The 22,400-nt window shown below is 42.7% G+C and overlaps 1 protein-coding gene across 2 annotated transcripts in view; it reads left to right on the forward strand.

Moving 5' to 3' along the window:
* AFF4 (ALF transcription elongation factor 4) overlaps window positions 1-19,362 on the forward strand; it is a 1,482,962-nt gene extending 1,463,600 nt beyond the window's left edge. For both annotated transcript variants that reach the window (XM_069652488.1, XM_069652489.1), the window contains exon 23: window positions 11,899-19,362. In XM_069652488.1, the coding sequence (XP_069508589.1) occupies window positions 11,899-12,026 (128 nt within the window). In that variant the 3' untranslated portion in view covers window positions 12,027-19,362. The remainder of the gene's footprint in view (window positions 1-11,898) is intronic.
* Window positions 19,363-22,400: the final 3,038 nt, after the last annotated feature.

Raw genomic sequence — 22,400 nt, forward strand, 5'->3', positions numbered from 1 at the left:
ACTTTACTTTCTCTGGGAAACAGTAGTTTATCCCAGAGAAGGTGTTTAAACATTGGGAGAGCCTAAAAAGGCTTCCCCCGTGTCACTGCACTGAGGGTGCTGTGTGACACACATGAAAATATGATGCCTATGGAGTTAACTAAAACTCCATAATCAAAGAACACAAGAGTAAAACACACATCAAAATACATGACAGAGTGGTGAAAAAGGCTCACACACACTCCAGGTAAACAAAATCAAGTCCTCAAAATCCAGCAAAGTTGCTGGGGGTCTCTAAGGCGAAGGGAATTGGCACATTTAGAAGAATTCTCCCTAGCAGGGGGCTTGCAACATAAAATGACATCATTCTCTCTGTGTCGAACCCCATAACTATGCTGCCTGCCTTGGAGAAAGAGTGAACTGCTTTCGGGTGGCTGTCAGGCATCAAGATTAAAGTAAATCCTAGATCCTGGGCCTTAACATCCCATCCTATCTTAAAGAGGCTGGAACACAAATACCCATATAGTTGGGCCAGCAGACCAATAAACTCTTTAGGGGTGGAGATTTCATCCAAATTAGCCAATCTGTTTGCTGCTAATTACCCATCTATCCCCCATCCCTTTCCCATAAGGAAAATTAAGAGAGAACTGTACAAATGGAGTCATTTGGACAGCTCCTGGTTCGGGAAAATATCCATAAGTAAAATAAATGTATTGCCTCAGTTTCTCTATTTATTCCCGACAGTCTACATCCCCAAACCTAAGTGGGTCATAGAGAAATGGGAGCAATTGCTCATAAACATTTTGTGGGTGGGAGGTACGCCAAGTTTTAGTCGACGCACATTGTATTCCCCGAGGGAGCGGGGTGGGCTAGCATTTCCTAATCTCTGGAATTATTATAGGGCCACTTGGAAATGACCATTATTAAAATGGGCCCAAGGGGATTCTAGTAAAACATGTGTGGAAATGGAGCAAGCGGTGGCAGGGCGCTGTCTCTGGACTCAATTATGGTTGCCTTGATGGATGAAGGCCCAAAGTCTATATGTTAATCCCCAAACCAATGCAGCTCTGGAAATATGGGATGGATTGACAAAACAGCACAAGGTTACAACCTGCCCCTCACCTTTTACACCATTTGAGCATAATCCAGACTTCACACTAGGGAAAGAGGACAAGGGGTTCACAGGATGGATGTCAAGGGGACTACGAAAGATGCCAGACCTTTTTTCTGGCAGCACGATCTGTACGTTTGAAGAGTGTAAACAGGCGATGGAAATGGAAGAAGGGGGTCACAGCGATCTTTCGATTCTCATCGAAAGATAACTGTGACCGCCCATCAAACATAATATATGCTTTGTGATCATCACACATGACTTGAAAAAGACCCATGTTGGGTCGAAACACGCGTCAGCTGAGCGCATTAATAAGTCACCAACAAGTTGACAAGTCTGCTCCAATTCTTTGTAAAATCTGTATACAATCATACAAAGAGTCATTACTTCAATGAACCAGTGCCCGGGTGATCCCGGTTCTTCAACCCAAATTCACTCCATCCCTCGCCAAGACAGAAGAGCACTGTCTTGTACGAACTCCCTGACCGGCATCAAGTAATACTTTGTTTCATAAAATATGATCTGCGAATTCTAGCGCTCTACCCACCCTGCACATCAGAGCAAGGATCGTACTTCTCGATCCCTTTGGCAGTTCAATTTTTAAAAGGCCTGACTAACACCTTCCCTCCAACCCCCTTTGTGGTTCCGCCATTAGACTTAAACTTGGTGTTAACATTTCTTATGGCTTCTCCCTTTGAGCTGTTATATTTGTGTCCTTTGAGACTGCTATTTCGGAAAACAGCCTTTTTGGTCGTTATCTCCTGGGCCTAAAGAGTAAGCGAATTGCAGGCCTTGTTATGTAAGCCACCTTTTACAATCTTTGCCAGGAACAAGGTGACTCTTGGAGTGCCCCCCGCTCCTGCCAAAGATCGTATTGAGTTTCACTTGTCGCAGATATTAAGGGCTGCATAACCCCAAGAAGGCTCTGAGTTTTTACATCGCCAGAACAAGTCAATTCAGGCTGGAAGATGAGCTTTCTATTGGATATACTGGTCTGAAAACGGGCAAAGGAATAACAAAGCAAACCATTTCTAGATGGATAGTGCTTTGTGTTTCTGAATGCTACGTAAGAGCAGGTAAGAAAATCTCTGAAAGCTTCAGGGCACAATCCACTAGGGGTGTGGCAGCCTCTGCTCTCCAAACAGGGGTACATGTAAAGGATCTCTGTCTGGCTGCGACGTGGTCCCCCATACACACGTTCGCACTAGCCTGGAGTCAGTATCCTCAAATGAGTCTAATTTCGGCAGGGCTTTCCTCCAACAAGTGGTGACGTAATCCCGGTGGAGTTTGCTCCTTCCCTCCTTCGTAATGGTTTTACTGCTATGGGAGTATATCTAAGATGAGGCATCCGTGGAAGGACACAATTCATTAGAAGAACACATTTTTTAACCATGGTAATGTCCTTTCTACTGGATGTTCCTCCTATGGATTCCTCATAGTTCTCCCAGCGTACCCCATGGTTAAGGAGCTCCATAATAACGTTTATGCGAAGACTCTGCTTTAACGCTTAAACAGCTACTTTTGTCTCTAATCCCTAACGCAGCTGTGCAAGCGAAAAAAATGACAACCGAGGTCACAGGGCGCTGAGCACGCTATTTGTCCCGGCATCAACGTCACATCCGATCACAAAGCTGACTCATCAATGCCAGTGTGCACAACACCCCCTGCTGGGAAAATGTTTTCAGAGAGCTGCAAAGCAAGAAAATATCAATCTAAAAGAGGAATCAGTAGGGGAACATCCAGTAGAAAGAACATTACCAGGGGTAAGTAATTTGTTCTTCTGTGCCTACTTTTAAAGTAACTACAAAAGGAAGTCGACCGGTTTTGTTCCAAGCAGTGAACATTTAGAAATCTTTGTCTAAGACCATTACTGTTTATCTAGGCAATAAGCGGTCCAGTGCTTAGACACCCTTTTGGATAAGAAGCACTATATTAATACACCTAATAAATTAATCAAATCAAGAATGGAAGAGAAATGGTAGACAATACAGCTTTTCCCATACTGTAGGACCATTAAGGCAAGTCCAGACACTGTATTTACTTACATTTTTTGTATTGTACATTTATGTATTAACAAATAAAAATAGAAGTTTAACTCCTTTTTGAAACGGTAGAGAACAAGTATTATAAAAAAAAAAGACCAAACTCATTAAGAAGGCCAACACCAAAGGTACAATTAAGTACTATTTTAACTACTGTATCCAGCATGGGGACTGGCATAGATTCACATGCTCATGAATATTCCCCGTCGTCAGGCCGGGAATCCTCAATAAAAGAAAAAACGGTTACATTTCACTTACAAACTGTATTTCTCCTCTAAACCAGTCACTGAGCTCTGGGTATTACTGCCCTCAGCCAATGACTGCCCTCTACCTAAGCTCATCATCTGGCAGCCATCTTCATATTTTTACAGCACGTTCAAGTGTTGGGAGTCCTCGTGTTTTGCTCTGTGAGCTATTCCATTTGTCGGTGAATTTTGATTGATGCCCCTCAAGGATCGTTGAGTTTTCGCCAAACGCCATTGTGCCTACTCTGCATGTCGGAAGAGAAGAAAGAGGGAATAACCCTTTTCAAGCTCTGTTCCAGCTGTGTACTGCGGAACGTGGTTGTAGAGGACAAACACCTTCAGTGCCTTGTCTCCACCTGGACCACCGAGAAGGAGATTGCAAGATCTGCCTCAGGTTCAGCAAGAGAACCATGAAAGATCACAGTAGACTGGCGGCATGGCTCAACGCCAAGGCCTCTGCCACGTGCCCCAAGCAGGGTCATGCCTCACCCCGGACCGGCCAGTCCAAGGAGTGGACTTCTAAGTCCTTTGAGGGCTCCCCATCCGTGGGGGCCCAAGACAAGGCCAAGCACTGCAAGTCTGTTTCTGTTGGTGTTGCCGTGCAAGCGGGTCACACAATGGGCAGGGCGCGATCAACCTCACCATCTGTCTCCATCTCCTCCTCAAAGAGGAAGTCGGCCAACCCGGCTAAGCTGCGGGAGAAGCCTAAGGTGCAAGAAAAGATGACCAACCTGCCAAAGAAGACCCAGGTGGCGGAGGAAAAATCATCGCCGACGATCGAGATGGTAGCGGCCGCTCTCTCGAAGGCCAAAGCGTCTGACCCGGTCAAGGTTGCCCTGGCAGTGCCCAAAGTGTCCCCGCTCCCGAGGCGGTAGGCCTCCACTGGGGCCGTGGAGAGGACACCGTAAAAGAGGATGCCTGAGCTAAGCCGAATCCGACCCCTCAGGATGCAAAAAGGGTGGGGTGAGGAGTCCGCAGGTCGAGTCGTACTTCAAGGAACTGATGATTCGTCATCGGACGAGGAATAACATAAGTCCATATGCACGATCCATGAGGACGTGGGGGACAATGACAAAGGAGACGACGGCAGAAACGGGGAAAACGACGGAAATAACGACGGCGCAGGCCTGGTAAGCCTGCTGAACCAGCTCCAAGAGATGTATCGCTGGACATACTCTCAACCCGGCACACGTTGGCATCGGAAAGTCAGAAGAGGCTGCCTCTGACCCCGGTGGCACCAGATCAACATCCGACAAAAAAAGAGGAAGCACCACACAGCACCGCCTCATCAACCTCCGCACCCTGCTCCTCCCCCCGAGGGACCCCAGGACACGGGAAGGCAAGCCGGGACAACGACGGACGACATCGTCATGCCGGACGGCTATTTATATATCGCACTATAGACCCACAGGCATGAAGGCGCGGACAACAAAAAAGGGCAGGTGGGCTCCTAGTGCCACAGAAACGGCAAGGAAGAAATAAATGGAGAAGTATAGCTAGTACTATAAGTTAAAGAGGAAGGTTTTAAGCGCCGAGGGCTTCCCCTCCAGACGAGGTGGGGTTGTTTCATGCCATGGTCGCCAGAGCATCCAAACTCTTCCAGCTGACACCTGAAGAGACCAAAAAGGAAGGTTTCCTCTACCAAAGAGGAAGACCATCATGGCGGTATCCCTCCTGGACGACATTTGGGAGGAGGGCCTGGTCCTGATAAAGAACCTTGCCCCAGCCAAGCGGGATAGGTTAGAGAAAAAATACTGGGTGCCGGAGTCTGCAACCAGGTGCCTACGGTTGCAACCGTTGCCAGACTAAGTAGTATCAGCAGCTGCGAGGAAGACATCTAACGCCTCATCTTCCTCCTCCGTCCCTCCGAACAGCGAGGGAAAGTAGTTGGGCGCCACGGGGAGAAGGATCATTTACTATACGGCATCAGCAGTGAAGGCGTCAACAGTGAAGGCACCAACGCACTGGTGATTCTGGCCAGGTACGACAGAGAACTCTGGTACAAACTGGCCCCGATTCTGGACTTCCTTCCGGACAACAAACAGGTAGAGGCGATTTCCCCCCCCCCCCCCCTCCAGGAAGGCGAGGTGGCCCTAGACATCGTCGACACAAGTTTCCCACAGATGGGGAACGGTGTCTGTCTCCGGCGTCGAGGCTGGCTTAAGGCCACCAACTTCCACGCGGAGGTTGAGACAAGGGTTCTGGACATGCCCTTTGACAGGTACAAACTCTTTGAGAAGACAGTCGACAAGTCTTTGCGGGTCATCAAGACTGACAGAGACGGCTCGTGCCCTCGGCACTCTTCAGCAACACTGCCTGTCCTTTTGTGCCTCTGGTTGAAAGTCCAGCAGATAAACAAAAGGTTTTGGTGGAGGTTCCTCGACGTACCGTCGCCCCTCCCTGTCCACGTCCCATGAGTCCTACAGAGGCTGTTCCAAGGCTTTTGGTGTAGGTGTCCAGCACTGTTGTTGCTCCCAAGGTGCGACGCAGGTGCCGAAGCTGGACAGAACTGGCAAGGACGTCGGACCCCAACCCATGCACCCCAGTGGGCGGCCGCCGGCCGGCTGGCGAGTTTCGTCAGCGAGTAGAACATTTCCACTAACAGATGGGTGCTGGACGCTCTCGGCAGCGACATACCCTGGAGTTTCAGCAAAAATGTCTGCGGAACCCTCCTGTGGCCCGGAAGGAACAGCACATCCCTCAGCTCCTGCAGGAAGTACGGGCCATGAAAGTGGCCGATAGAGCTAGTTCCAGGACGACACCGTGGCTCCGGATTCGTCAAGTCCTGCAGCGTCTCATCAAATACCTAAAGTCCCAGAAGTTCAGGATGGGTCACGCTGCAGCACGTGCTCGGCCAACTGGAGGAAGGAGACTTCTTGACGTCGCTGGATTTGGGGGATGCGCACTTCCTCATCCACAGGAAGCATCAGATGTTCCTAGGCTTCGTGGAGCAAGGAAGACTCTACCAATTCAAGGCCCTCCCTTTCGGTCTAAAGTCAGCACCCAGGGTGTTTACGAGGTGCCTGGCACCAGTGGCTGCCCATCTGTCTACTAGGGGATACATGTGTGCCCGTACCTCGACGACTGGCTCATCTTGGCCAGGTCAAGGGAAATGGCCTTTGGCTACACGTTGAGGACCGTACAGCTACTGACAGATATAGGATTCTCAGTGAATTATCCAAAGCCCTGCTTGATTCCATTGCAGAACACACTGTTCCTGGAAGCCAGGCTCAACACGGTCTCCTGCCTGGCAACGTCCTCGGGGGAGAGGGTGGTGGCCATACTGGGGAAGGTAGTAAAACAAACGTGTTGAGCTAGGAAAGTCCTCTTTTTTAGGGGGCTGTGTGGCTGAGGACCGAATGTAAGAGTATATAACAAGAATGCCACTGAAAACAGCTACCCGCCTCTACACATGCTGGGTGTACCTGGTTGCACCAAGTGTTGACAGTCATATTGGTCAAAATGATCCAAATAGGGCAAGGGAAAAGAATAGAGATCAACATATTTTAATTAATCCGTAGAAAACTAACATGTTAAAAAAACGTAATGCATTCGGTTTACAAAACATAAAAACAATTAGTAAAAAACACCATTTTTCTAATCGAAAAAAACAACAACTACAACCGTCATCATTTTTTAAAAAAAACAGTTGAGTGCGATTAGTATAGGTGTAATATTGACATTGCATATATCCTCAGTTTATATTTTATTGGCCCTTGGCTCTGTCGACACAGAGAAATGTGTTTCTGGGTATCAGCTGATGTGGGTTGAAAAGAGGAAACATTCTCTGGCTGGCTTAATCTGTCATGAGACATGTGCTGAACCCGTCTTCAGGACAATAAGTTTTTAGGGACACAGATGCATAATGATGCAGCTAAAAACCAAAAACACAAAGATAACCTGTTAGTGGCACCTTTAAAAACTAAAGAGAGGATCTCTATAGATGTGCACGTACAACCATTTGTACTAACCTGGCAATTACTTTGTAGCAGTGTAAGGCGTCGAGGATGGTGACTGTGTAGACCAAATTCGATGACATCAACTGTGCAAACTTAGTTTGAAAAAGGGCTAAAAAATGAAACCAAATTTTTGTTTTTAGCTATTGATTTTTCGGAACCACTTATATCATTGTTAAATTGTGATTGCGCAAGCGAAACTATGCGCTTAATGACTTTAAACATTAAGTTTTTGTTAAAAGTATGTCCAACAACCGATAGTAATTACCTTTGAACCCATTCGAGCACGATCCCTGTGCGTGTGCGATGATCGACACGGAATGCAGTGAAATGAAACGGTGTTCGTCTCGTCAGTGTTACTGATTGAAAGCCACAGTTCGCTGTCCAGGTACACCCAGCATGTGTAGAGGCGGGTAGCTGTTTTCAGTGGCATTCTTGTTATATACTCATACTGGGGAAGGTACAACGGCTGTTGTCACTGAAGACTGCCGCGGTGCGGACCATCAAGTCACTGCTTGGCACGATGTCTTCGTGCATCTACCTTATCCGGCTTTGCAGGCTACAGATGCGACCTCTTAGAGTTCCTGGACGCTCGCTGGATACAGATGTCCGGAAGCTTTGCAGACCAGTTTCGTTGAGCGATAAGGCGGTGGGGCATCCACTCCAACATCGCCCGAGGCACAGGGTCTGCACGCAGAGGCCTGTGGCTGCCAGAACAGAAGGATCACCAAATCAATATCCTGGAGCTGCAGGCAGTGTTGTGGGCCCTAAAGTAATTTCTTCCGTTCCTGAAGGGAAAAGTGGGGGGTATCTTCGCAGACAACACCACCATGATGTTCTATATCAGGAAGCAGGGTGGCACCCGATCCCCAGAGCTGTCCAGAGATGCGCAGGACTTCTAGCGCTAAGCCATCGACCAAGAGATGTTCCTCATCCCCTTTCAGCGGGCAGGAGTCAAGAACACCATTGCCAACTCCCTCAGCAGGGAGTTGTGTTCCTGCCACGAGTGATAACTCTGCCAGGATCAAGTAGACCGCATCTTCCTCATGTGGGGCAGACCCCAAATCGATCTGTTTACGACGGTGGTGATCTCCAAATGCCAGAAATTAACCAGCAGATTTCACCAGCCGAGGAACATGGGGTATGCGTTCTTCCCGTGGGAAGGCCTGTTCCTATACGCGTTCCCTCTGCGGCTGCTTCTGATGAGTCATCAATCAACTCACAGTGCCGATGCAGGATAATCGTTGCTCGCCGAGGCAGATTTGGTACCCAGACCTTCTCAGGCTGTCAGCATCACCTCCAGTCAAGCTGCCAGTGGTCGCAGATCTTCTCACCAGAGGAGGCGGTGCAGTCCTGAATCACGACCCAGGATCGCTGAACCTGCCGGCTTGGGTCCTGCAGCCCTAGAGTTCGGAGGATACGACTTGCCGGCGGACTGCAGGGAGGTCCTTGCCAAGGCCAAAGCATCATCAACTCTTAAGTGGTATGGGCACAAGTGGAAGCGTTTCACTACTTGGTGCAGGTCTCCGAAGATCAAACCCTCTGAGGGTCATGACCTCATAGATTCTTCCATACTAGTTGTCCTTGTCCAAGGTAGGGCTGGCGCACGCCTCTAGCAAGGTGCATCTGGCGGTTATCTCCTGCTACACAAGGTCTCCAGGATGATCTTCTCTTTGGTCACACCGTCTCGTCAAGGAGTTCCTCAAAGAACTGTTTCGATCTTTCCTGCTAGTGAAGGCTCCTGCCCCGACGTGGGAACTCAACGTGGTGCTGACGAGGCTCATGGGAGGGGTCCCTTCAAGCCTATACATCAGGCCCCTCTCAAGTTCCTCTCATGGAAAACGGCTTTTTTCATGGCCATCACCTCTGCCAGGAGGGTGGATGCTATCCAGTAACTATCCTGCAAACAGGCTTAACTGACTTTTCACGACACGAGAATTCCACCTCAACAAGCCTTGGGTGTTGCCTGTGTTTTTTCCGAAACCTTTGTCGCAGGCTAAATGGTCTTGGCACTCGCTTGATGTGACTCGTGCTCTGAAATTCTATGTGGCACGCACCAAGAGTTTCCGGAAGACGTCTCAACTGTTTGTGTACTTTGGTCCTGTGAACCATGGGAAGGCCTTGTCCAAGGCTTCCATCTCCAGGTGGCTCTCCGGCTGTATCACACACTGTCAGCGGTTCGCAAACCGACCGCTGCCTGGCTTTCCGAGAGCCCATTCCACCAGAGCAATCGCTGAAAGGACGGCGTTCCTGTCTTGTGTGCCTTTGTTGGAAATTTGCAGGGCTGCTACATGGAGGTCCATGCACACCTTCACAAGATTCTACTGCGTCGACAGGGATTCCAGAAAGGAGTCCAGGGTCGGCCAAGCAGTGCCGCGCAGCCGGTTTGCTTGAAGATGAGCCTGTTTCAGAGGTAAGAGTAATTGCTTCTGTTGAGCCTTGCCACCTCCTGTGGTTGTGTAATGTTGTACTGCTGTGTTCTTTATTCATGAGCATGTGAATTTGACAGACCCCATGCTGGAGAAGGAACAAGTTACTTACCTGTAACTATTGTTCTCCAGTATGGGTCTGGCATGGATTCACATGCAAACCCTCTCGCCATCCCCTCTGCGGCTCTTCTTGGTCATACTGCCGCTTTACGTGCTTACCAAATCTGAAGATGGCTGCCAGAGGAGGGCTTTACGGAGAGGGCAGTCATTGGCAGGGGGCAGTATGACCCAGAGCTCAGTCTCAGTGATTGGTTTAGAGGAAAAATACAGTTTGTAAGTGAAAGTGAAACAGTTTTTTCTTATAACAAGGATTCCCGGCCTGATGACGGGGAATATTCATGAGCATGTAAATCCATGCCAGACACATGCTGGAGAACATTAGTTACAGGTAAGTAACTGTTCGTTACAAATCTTTCAATTGTTAATTTGTGTGATTTTTAATGACAGGAATGCATCTTCAATGGCAGGCAAGTATTTAAAACCACTGGAATACTTGCAGTTGTAGTGCCAATATAGGCAATTATTACTTAAAGGTGCCAGGAGTGAAGACGACGGGAACCCTCTAGCTTGGGTGTCTTGGGACCTTACCAAAAGCTGCCTATGGCAGATTTGGGCAAGCAGATGGCTGCAGAGAAAACGCCATTAGGGAGGCATAAAGGGGACTGCACATTCAGTTTAGAGACCCGCAAGATGAGGAGTAGTGCATAATGGGTGTCTGAGAACCTGCCAATGGATACCCAAGAGATGCTGTGTATTAAACTCAGGAATCTGAGGGTGCTGAGGTCACGTGTCAAAATTGAGTTTGGCTATGTGCTGATTCTCAACTCTTGCCTGTTATCAGCATCCCAGGAGTTTGTAGGATCAGAACAACTCGATTATGCACCACTTTATATATAGAGCACACCACACCCTGGGCTTGTGACCTCCCCACTGGCCAATGAGTTCTGGTTTTCAGACCTCAAGAACCTAGCAGTTCTGAGTCCAGTTTTTCTGATAGTATTTCCACAGATGATGACTCAGATGGGCAAAATTCATCACCCCTCCTCTCAATCAACACATTTGGTTGCCTGGTTATTGAGAACCTTACCATAGGGCACCTGAGGCACACACAGCATAATGTGTATTCAGGTGGCAAGACAGAAAATCGTACAACAGTAAGTGGATTTGGTTCTGCCTTTTTTCACTAGAATGAGGGGCTAACCTCTTGATCTGTTCCTTTTGATGAGGTCAAGCATCTATTTATTTGGCGCTTTATAACGTGCTGTATGTATAACATAGTCCTGGCAGCTACACAAGAGCTCAAATCTTCACACATTTTCCACGTCAGATCCAGTCACTTTAACCTTTAACAGACTAAAGGTTTTCCTCCTGTCTTGACCACCAAACCAGTATGTGCTTTGATCCCGGTTTTAGCAGCTCTACTTGTAGGCGTGAGTTCTGAATAATTTTATAATGTGAAGAAACACTTGTCTGTATATTCCAATTGTACATATTTCTGGCACCTGCCATCACCATTCCTTCGTTCAGTACTCTTGTTTATTTTTTTGTGCCAACTGAAAAACCTTTTGCAACTTTTGTGGCTGCACACTGACTCAATCGGGGTAGCTAAAACAATTTTTCAGGAGTTGCAAGTATTCTGCCAGCTCCGCTAAACTGTATCATTTTGAATTCATCAAATCCTAGGTTTAGAGTGATGCAATGTGCAGGTGGAAAAAGCAGCTGTTCGGAAAGGTTGATTACACCATTAGCAGTGGTAACTTATGAGTACTGACCAGGCAACTCGATAAAGCCTTTCATCTTTAAGATTGGCTGGACTACAATTCAGCCTAATGGTGATGGCTACAAAACAGGAGGATTTGTCAATGGCTTGCATACATAAAATATGTATCTATTCATGTATTCAAGAAATGCAATTCGATAATTTTGTGATTTTTAATTATGGTCCTAAGCATGCATTTGTCATCCTGTAGTAACCAAGAACACAGAAGTGAGTCAAACTAATGAGACTGACATATTAGTAACCTGATTTGTAAACATTTCTGCTTGTACTCCATTTATTTGAATTATTTTTTACAGAATTCTTTGTGGAACTGGACAGAGTTATGAGTCCCTTGATATTCAACACGAGCACCATGACTGAACTGGTACGCTTCACCCGCCAAGGGCTACATTGGTTACGTCTGGATGCCAAGTTGATATCTTAACAAACCCTCAACCAGAACATTCTTTGCTGCCTACAGTTTACTCCATAACACTGTGTCTGTCGATAAGGAAGACTGCCATAACCTGTTGCTGCATTGACACTAAGATCAAGGAATATACACACCACTTGCAACTGCTCGTTTCCTTTACGCTTCTATGGCATCTTGCTAATGAACTACTTTTGTACTTCTAATTTTTAAAACTTTTGCTAAATAATTTAAAATCTGGATTACGAAATGCGATCCATTGGATTTCATCTGAACTGAAATGGGTTTTCACCATAATGCACACGTAATCATGTAGAAATCTATTTATTTTTGTTTTAATTGTTATTTAAGGAAAAGGAAACCTATTGACTATTTTAGGACTATGCTATGTCTTTACATTTTATCATCAGATTCCATAAGGAAAAAGAAATACTGAATCATGTTTGTTTTATCCTTGTCAGCATTATTGATATTTTTTTTTGCGGTAGACAGTGAAGGCTAACGCTTGATAGATTTTGAAGTGTAGGGACAGGTACTATTTGTCTAATACATTCAACCTAAGTGTAAGCAGGGACTTTTCGGAGATATTCTTTTACAGTTTAAAAAAGTCATTTAAATATAGTTAAAAAAAAGATGCATTATCTATGTGTATATATATATATATATATGAGAGAGAGTTTTAGTTTTTTCTGACTTAGGATTGATTTTTTTTATGACACGTTCAAATCATGTCAATTAACACTAGATCAACCCCTAAGCAGATAATGTGCATTTAATGCAACTTCCAATTTATTTGAAAGAAAAAGGTTCAAACAGGGTATTGGGGATCTAGTGGGGGTGGGGGATATATATATTTAAGATATATATGCGCCTGTCTGTGAAAGTTCGATCTGAACTTGGTATATGCCGTTATTGATTAATATGTCATACATGTTGTATGACTGCTCTGCCTATTTTACACAGATTAGCTTGACATTCATTAGTAATGGCAAACACCAGGGAAGAGCCATGCTTTTGTGCTTAAAGCCACAGTATTCAAGGGTAGCATATAAAGTCCATTTATGGAATTGTTTTCATTGCAGTTCTGAGGTGTTAATCTTAGAATAAGTTAGTATCTGTAGAACATTTAGAAGGTGATGTTACACCTGTAGAAGGAAATGTAGATTGTCATTTTTGAATGGAGCAAAGGTGATGCTAGAAATGTTGGCACCAGTATTAGCTAGTTTGTACAAAGAGGGCAAACGTTGAATTTGTGACCCTCGGTCTAAATACTAGTAGCTACATAAATTAAACAGTGTTTCTACCTTAGTAATTAGTAGAGCCTGTTTGAAAAAGCTATTATTTTATCTGGCTGCATTAGAAGACAGCCTACATTGCAAATGTTTAGGATGCTCAGACAGAAATGTCAGGGTTTCCTGCTAGTTAAAGTCACTGTTGAAGACTTTGCATTTTAATTCACAAGTGTTACAACACACTGTTTGCAATCTACAATGCAGTGATGGAGGTCACCTCTTCAAAATAGCAGGCTGCTAAAACAGTTGGATGAAACAAAGTATTCACCATCAGTATAGTTTAGTTCATACTTTAATTCCATGCAAATCTGAATCTATTACACATGATCTTCAAAGGAGTATACAGTATATGCGCAGAGTTGATCTTTGCTATAGGAAATTTTGCATTTTTAATGACTTATTAAATGGAAATGGCAACCTTAATCTTTGTACTAGCAATTGTTAGCAGACATGGGGGATTTTGCACACAGTTTTCTTTTTTTTATAACCAAAAAAAGAAAAGCTTTGAAATCCGTATTAAGATCTTTCTAGTCTTTTATCTTGAAACTCGGGCACTGACCGATCATTTTGTAATAGTAATGTTATAAATGGAAGTTGCACAAATTTGAAAAGTTGGGTTTTTGAACACAATTGAAATTTTAAACGTAAGTAATATTCTAGTTCCATATTAGAGTTGACAAGACACAAGAGCCATAGAACTTGAATTCCTCAAATGTCGAAAGTGTATATGTGAACTGTGCCTAATTTCTCCAGAGTAGCTTGCTTCTGTATTCAGAATGCCGCTATTTCATGGTTAAACTACCAAGGTGTGGATAGAAATACAAATCTGTTGCATTTCATTGAATCAGTAACAAATAAAAACTAGAGGTCACAGACTATTTGTGGAGAATTTCTCCGAGGTCGTTTTGTCATTCTACATTTTACAATATATTTTCCTCTGTGTCCTTTGCTGCCCCTTATCATAGAATGTGATCAGGCAAAATCAACAATTCAAGTGGTTTTCAAGGGATTATTTGAAAACAAGGTAAATTATGTGGTTTAGAAAGCTGCATGTCTATTAGTTGAAACCAAATAAATTATGTTGCAGATTTATAAAGGCGCGCCATGCCATATACAATGTTCCCTCCAGAGTGCTCGTGCAATAATTCACTGTACTGTTGTGCCATCTTTACTTCCTAATTTGTGTCCTTTTTCGCCCTATTTTCCGTTAATTACTGAACGGACTTGCTTGTTTAGGAAATAATTGCACTGGTAATTGTATGGAAACATAGTTATGTGCCAAACGTGGACTATGATGTGCGCTCTACTATAGGGCTTAACTGTAGAGGACATGCACACCCCTTTCTTGAGGCGCCTGCTGTAATGGCAGGCCCACAATGCACCCGAATTAACAGTGGTTAATCCTTAGGTTGATTTGCTTTGACAGAAATATATTACCAAGTGGAAGTATGTCTATTCGCAATGCATCTGTTAATGTATTTTCAGGTTTGTTATGACTGGCAGAGGACAATGCATAATGCTAGCTCCTAATTCAGGGAGAAAACCTCTGACTGTTTAATTGGGAAAATGTGTTAAAAGCAACTTAATTTTCATATTCTTTTATGGAAATTACAGCTAATCCACATTTTTGGTGTTTCACATTCCAATTTAGTTTACTGTATTACATTGGTTTCATTTGGCTATTTCCAGTTTCTTTTTACCATCTAATATTTGTAAACAAATCATGTAACCCCTATTTTAGGTTCTGTTCCATTTGATAGTTCTCTCTGATGGAAATCTAATTTAAATTGTGGAAACCACATACAGTAAACTAAATATATGTATTGAAGGTTATGTTACGAAACTTTTCTTTTCCTTTTCTTAAAATATTGCTGTTGAAAAATATTATTTATAATTAGAGCACTCGAAATGAGACACTGGACCTAATTCAGAAAGATTTACAATGGAGCAAATTAGGAGATGGCCCTGAAGGATCTCTGCTGCTACCTTATGTCTGTTGATCAATTGTTCTAGCCTTGCTCTCCCTCCTCTTGGTGGTAGAGCAGCAATCAAGCCCTTCTTTTTTTCACCTTGCCATTGAATAAAAGTGTATTCGCTTTTCCAGCTTGCTCGTCATCTAGACTCCTAAACAAAACATTTGAGGCTACAGTAGGCTTATTGGAAATGTCTTCTGGGCTTTTGGTTCTGAACAGTCTTCACGTTGTGCAAGTGGGCTTTATTAATGCATTCATTTGAATACTCGGTAATGGTGAAGCACCTGTTTAATGCCTGAAATGCACTTCACTGTGGGACTCGTTTTAAAGTACAGTTTTTAACCTTTTAGTACACAAGCAAGTCGCTACATGTTTGTGAGAAGTGGTCCGTGTATCGTAAATACTGTACAACAAGCAATTTCAGTGATTTACTTTAGCAAATCTACTCCATTGTGGCAGAAAGTTTTTCACTATTGCAGTTGGAGCACATTCACATTGGAGAAAAAAGGGAATTGCTCAAACATATTTTCTGTTAATGCTTGTTATGAATGAGATAACCAAGTTAACGGGGTTGTCATTGTTAATCAAGTTAACGATTGTTTGTAAATATTGCTTTTTTTAACACTATTCATGACTTTGTGACACCAAATTCCCTCTGAGAAATTGGCTAGTGTTGGTTCAAGTTTGAGAAGTACAGGGAAGAAATAGCACACTGAAATGTTGGTTTATTTTTGCCAGGTCGGATAGTATTATTGCTCATGGGTGCATAGTTTTAACTTTGGGTTAATAATTTCTGTATTGTCTGTTTGTTTCCCAGCTCAGAGGATCTGCAAGCTTTCTCATGCTTAGATTTGTTTTACATCTAGTAATAGAACTGTAATAACCTGTAAAAGTCCTTCCATATTTGCATAGGCCTGTCCTACACATAAATTTGAAGTATGAGCTAATCCTATGCAACACAGTTGACAGCCAAATGAGAGCTCTAGGATAAAGCTATGCACTCTCTAAAAATATACTTATGTGTAATATTAACGTCAAGGGCACTAGGTTTTGTGGCTAGTGATAGACTGCCAAATAACTTTTATATAGTGAGCAACTAATATAGTTATGGTCAGCAGTGCCGTTGTCCTCTTAAACCGTCAAGGGTTTAAGGGAACCTTTTTGTTTAGGGCAGCATTAATGTGAAGGCTAAGGTACTGAATTTATTATACACATGTTGGAAACCAAATATTCACTCCTAGAGAAAAAACAAAATGTATCCATGCCTGAAATCCGTTGATGAACTTCTTTAGTGTTTTGAAATTTCATAAGAGTTCAAATGTGTAGAAGCAATGGAATTGTGATCATGTTTTTAATCAGCATTGCTTTTGATTTATTCACCAGCATCTCCCACTTTTATACCCAAACAGTAAAACCCGAGACTTTTATTCTAAAATCAGTAGCTCTTACATTTTACTGTTCACTAGCAATTTGGTTAGACATGAAGTGTCTTGCTGATATCAGTAGACCATGTGAGAGGAGAGTGGCAAACAGCGTAATTAATTCTTGTATTTGGCAATTGTATCCATGGGAATGCAAGTCATCTGGACACCATACTTAATCACTTTATTTGTATTTAAAGATTAAAAGGAACACTGTTAATTTACTTGGTTATATATCACATTATACAAATTGTGGTTAAAACAGATATAGTAACTTTATATCCAAAGTAAGTTTGTTTTTTTATTTTATTTGGTTCATAGTATTATCTCCACATCATATATTATTTATTAAGACTTAAAAGCAGAAGGCAAACTTGTTCATGCTAGCTGCTTATGTATCTGTATACAAGATGCAATGTATTCCTTTATTTTGTGGAAGTTTGGCTGTTGTAAGATATTCTACATGCAAATCTATTTATTAAAGTCCAACATAGATATCCAGTACCTCATTAGCCAATCTTCTACTAGCCTCCAAAGTAGACGAGGCAAAAGACCAATAGGATGTCTGTTTCACCTTGCAGGGCAACCCAATTAGAAATAACATTTTTTGTATTCAATATGAAGACATTGGCTCCCCGAATTCTTTCATTTATTAATTTTTGCAAGAGTGCTGAATGTTCCCGTGTTGGGTTTGAACTCTTAATGGACATGTGCTATATCAAGAAATTACCCAAGGGACTGTGATCAATTTGTTGAGGTTGAATACCTTATATTTGAGATACCTCAATGTAAATGTGCTGCTTCAAGTGAATGAAAACCTCTATACTAACAGTTCATCATTTAATGCCTTAAAAAGTGGCTGGTACAAACTAATTAACATGAACAGACTCTACTTTGTGATGTGCAGCATGTTCTAGGAAAGATTATTACCTACCAACTTAGTTTAGATTTAAATTATCCATATGAGTTGTCACAATTGTTTAAAAACATAATGGTGGTTTCTCATAGTTCTCATTTCCTTTACATTGAAGCAATCGTAAATGGTATGAACAGAGCAGTAGCACAATCATATGCAACCACACTGCTGACAGTGACAGGCTATTGGCAGTTAGTTACCTTTTAAAATGAGTTGTCCAGCAAAAGGAACACAGGCTGGTTTGAGTTTGACTACATTTTCTGATAGCCACGTTCTGAAGCAAGAAATGTGATTGTGCAGGCATGCTCTTGTGAAACAGAAATATAACAAGATTGGTATACTTTTTGTTAAATCTTTTCTACTGTCTTGTTTGTATGACTTTAAATATGTCTGCATTTCCTATGGTCAAAATAAGTTTAACATACCGATCATGTTTCTATTTTGATAACTTGTTTGACATTTAGTAGAATTGCCAAAAATTGAGAAACGTATCGGCTTCAGTATTGTTCCATTTGCATGTACTATATACTTTTCAACAGCCTCTGGCAGTATTGCTGTAAAAGCATGTGCATCGACCTACAGTTCTAGGTTCTCTTCTATATTGCTGCTGCTGGAACCTAAACCATTGAGCTTTAAAAAATTAATAATTTAATATATTTTAGTCATAAATGCAGTTACATTCTAACTTTTACAAAGGCATTGAACCATACGTTGCTGGGCTCCTAACTTGCCGCAATGCATAATCCCCTATGAGATTCAAATTATTCAGTGGTCTGATTTGTCCCTCCTCTCGGTCACCCTTTCAGTTAAATTTGAGTTCTAGGTGAGGAAAACATTTTACACCTTACCACCCTGGCTATTATACATTTTTATTTGGTCATCTGATGGCTCTTCATTAGCTATACCCAGTTTTCTTTAAAATGCGCAATTGTTCTGAAAAATAGAATTTTCAGTAGACTTGCAGCTCACATATATGTGGTGGGAGTTCTTATGCATGTCCGACAGCCCACGGGCCTGACAGTGTTTATAAGCATATTTCTAACTGGTTGCCCTTTTAAATGGTTTTAATACATTTTATATATGGAGGATAAAGTACTTATATATTTATTACAAATCCTTTATCTTGTTTAGAAATTTTTTGTTCCTAGAAGAGTGTGTGTTTTGTTTATTTTTATTTGGGGTAGGAGGGTCTGTGAGCGATCGAACTAAAAATGAGTGACTTTTATCAATTGGGCACTAGATGATCATTCAGAAAGGTACTGTAGTTGGTGCTGTTTTTTAAAATTGTTTATTTCTTAAGTCCTTGTTTATCATTTTGCTTTATCCAAAATATTCAGGTTTAAGGTATTCTCAACCAAAACATTCTAATAAAACTGTGATATTATTTGTTGCAATACAGTTAACACATCAACATGATACTTTTGGCTCAAATATCAGTTCTAAGTCAGTCATTAAACGTAATAAAGCTGTTAATGGTTAGCAAAGTATTATATACTAATTACTTTTTCCACATCTGTATATTGTATGTATTTTGTGGTTTTGAAATATAGAACGTTTAGAATGTCTGACAAATGCGTTCAATATGTATTTTTAAACAAATTTCTGGCGATAAAAATATTTGGAAAAAAGGGTATTGCATTTCAATTTGTAAAAAATCTTTTTAACTATCCTTAAAAATGCTTTGTATAATGCTGAATTGTAACTGGAGAAAAGGTTTAATAAATATCATAGATTTTATGTATTGGTAAACCTTGCTTAGTCTTTGTGATTTGCTTTATTTCTTTGTCTGCTCTTATGTTTGCAAAACGAGTTTCAATTCTGCCCTTAGAACGTAGATCAAATACATCCAAAGTGGAGGCTGTGACAGAATTCAAAACACACACGCTAAAAATTCCTGTTTGTTTGAAGAAGTTAACAAGTAAAGAATCAGTGAGATATATAGTCCTTTTTAAAGGCCATGTTATGCCACATAAAGTTGCAAAACGCTTTCTGTTAAACATAGTACCCTTTTTCTACCCAGAATCGCATGTTCGCATGTGCTTTACAGTTTTTTTTTCCTGAGGAGAAGGCACCTTCATTTTGCTGTGCACAATTTTCTTCGTATTGTTTCAAACATCTTATTTTTGCTTTTGGGTTGTATTCATTCATGTACTAAAACACTGGATTTAATGTGGGTTTGCCAGTGATTCATGCAAAATCGTTTTACATATGCCATATTCCCCAATCCCAAATTAATTGATTAACTTGCATTGGCCAAAGAATCCCCATACTTCCTAGGGTATATTACGGATATTGCTGATTATAAGTAATGACACCCTAAGCCTTTAACAAAACACCTTATACCTATTAATTGATAATCTTGGATGCTTTCTTCCACAGACCAACTAGGAACTGAGCAGTTGGGATAGGTGATAGGAATATGAAGAGGAAAGCCTCCATCCATCAGACTCAGCATAACAACTAATGGATTTTGTTTGCAGATTCTTTCTTGGTAATGTTTTTTTCAGTAATGCATAACAAATTGAATTTTCACTTGGCAAATGTGTTCGCTGAAAAACCACTGAAGTTCCGCTTTGCCCCCTGTCAGGAGGGCGAGTGGGGTCCACAAATAGCCTTAACGTACGTAACAGGTGAAAATGGGTACATTACACCGTCTTCAAACTCCAAATAATTTGTTTAGCCTGTATAGTAAGTCTCAAAAAATCATACTGTATAGCTGGGGAACTTCTCTGCTGAATTTAGTCTCAAGATAACATTTCTGGGCCAACAGACATTGTATCTGCTATTTGCTAAAGGCAGTGGCAGAGTTTCCTCTTGATTAGCTAACCTGTGCTTAAGGGTTTCCTGCACACGTCTTCGGTCATTCTGTTGCTTTTCTGGCTTTATCTTTGGTTCCATTTATTTATGCTTCCTACCCTTTAGTCTTAATGTTAGTCTGGTCCTGAGGCCCTCCATCACCTCCGTAGTCTTAGACCCCGACGACTCCTCTCTTCAATACCCCACCCTGCTTGTTTCTCTTCTGCATCTCCATGCATCAACACCCCAAGTTCGCTCTTCTTCCTGCTTTGGTCTTGGCCTCTTCAGCTCGAGTTCATAGCCCTACCCCTCTACCTTGGACCAAGCTTCCTGGTCTTGCACGGTTCTTTCTTGTGATGTTCAAGGCTCTCTGTTTCTCTCTCCACCTGCTTCTGATCTGTCTCTATTACCTCCAAATCTCTTTGACACATTCTGATGTTCCTTTACCACCACATCTAGATGTTTCTATCCCACGTCCTGATGTCTATCATTTCCTCTCTAACACCCTCTGCTCTCAACCCTTCTTCACACGCCTTACTCTCTCTCCAATGACCTCCAAGCGCTTCCTCTGCCTTCCAAGCTCCTCCAAACTCTTCCTTTGCTTGCCAGCTTTCTCCATACTACTTCAACCAGCTGCTTCACCAAATTCCCACAGTGCTTGAGGCTGGCTACTTCGGCTTATGTAGCCCTGTAACCAACCTCCGGGGTTGGGCCCTCCATGAGGGTTCACACATGTGGAGGAACCTAAGTGAGGCACTGTGATTGGTTGGTTGGTTGATTGGTTACATGCAATTAAGTCACCCATGTTATTCTAGGTTTTTGGGGGTTGACCAAACTTGTATTAGGTTGCTCGGACATTTGGAATTCCATGCATGAAGCTCAGAACTCTGTCTTCTAAGGTAAGTGAAGGGGAAGCATAGTTAACTGCGGGAACTTTTTCTCTGCGCGCAACTTGTGACTCGCAGCTTCTGAGAAATTAACGTTGGCTCTGAGAAATGAACATTGGCTCTGAGGTTTGCTGGCTTTGCTTTACGAGCATTTTGAAAAACTGACAGATGGCATCTAAGCTCAGGAAACAAAGGACACAAAACCTCTCCTTCCTTTCGGTTACCCTGCAAATGCTTTGCTAACCAGACGCAAAGGAAAAGCCTCCCAAGTTTGTTTCTTCAACTGTGAAGAATCCTAATGAGTTCAGGGATGTTCCAGTCCCCATCAAGCTCATCATGCAAAAATACCTCTGGTGTGAAATTTCCAATTTTAAATTAAAATCCCCTGTGAGCATTAACAGATATGTTCCATTTTTTTATGAGATGTTTTTCTGCCAGTGCAATATGCTAGCGATACAAGTTTTTCCTGGGTTGTTATAAAAATGAACTGTCGTCAGACTTTTAATAGAGGAGCAGCAAGTCTAGGCTGTCAGCTCTGCAACTCCAAAATGTCCAGCACAAACCCCTATAACATTTTTGTGTGTTGTCTTGGGTTGGAGCATGACACGGATGAACCCAAAGGCCCTAAGAGAGTGCTCAGTCAAGTTGCTGCTAGGAAGACTCCCATCGATATCGCTGGCTTGATCGACAGCCAAATCCCAGGGGGCCAATATCCAGGGTAACAATCGTGGAAAAAAGGGCAAAATGGAGGGCAGGCAACATAAAAAGTCAAAAAGAGGTCTCGCTCTTGTAGTAATATCGCCACTCCTCTTCCCACAAGAAGAGGTACAGGCATAGGCCGAGTGACAGTGCCTCATCCGAGTAAATTGGTCAGGCCTACCCTTCGAAAGCAGCCTTGAGCGTGGCGTTGGAGGAGTTCAAGCTGCAAATGCTTGATTTGTTTGCAAATGCCCTAATCTGTACGGTTCTGCCTCAACACTATTGGCAGCACCTTCAACTACTGAGCCAGCCGGCACAAAAATGACAGACAAGGGTTGCACACCCTCAAGCTCGGCTGACTCAAAGGCGCAGAGTTCGGCGACATCTTCAGGAGGACCCCATCTG

This window comes from Ambystoma mexicanum, chromosome 3p (genome assembly GCF_040938575.1).
Source record: "Ambystoma mexicanum isolate Mex_15411 chromosome 3p, UKY_AmexF1_1, whole genome shotgun sequence".
Lineage (NCBI taxonomy): Eukaryota > Metazoa > Chordata > Amphibia > Caudata > Ambystomatidae > Ambystoma > Ambystoma mexicanum.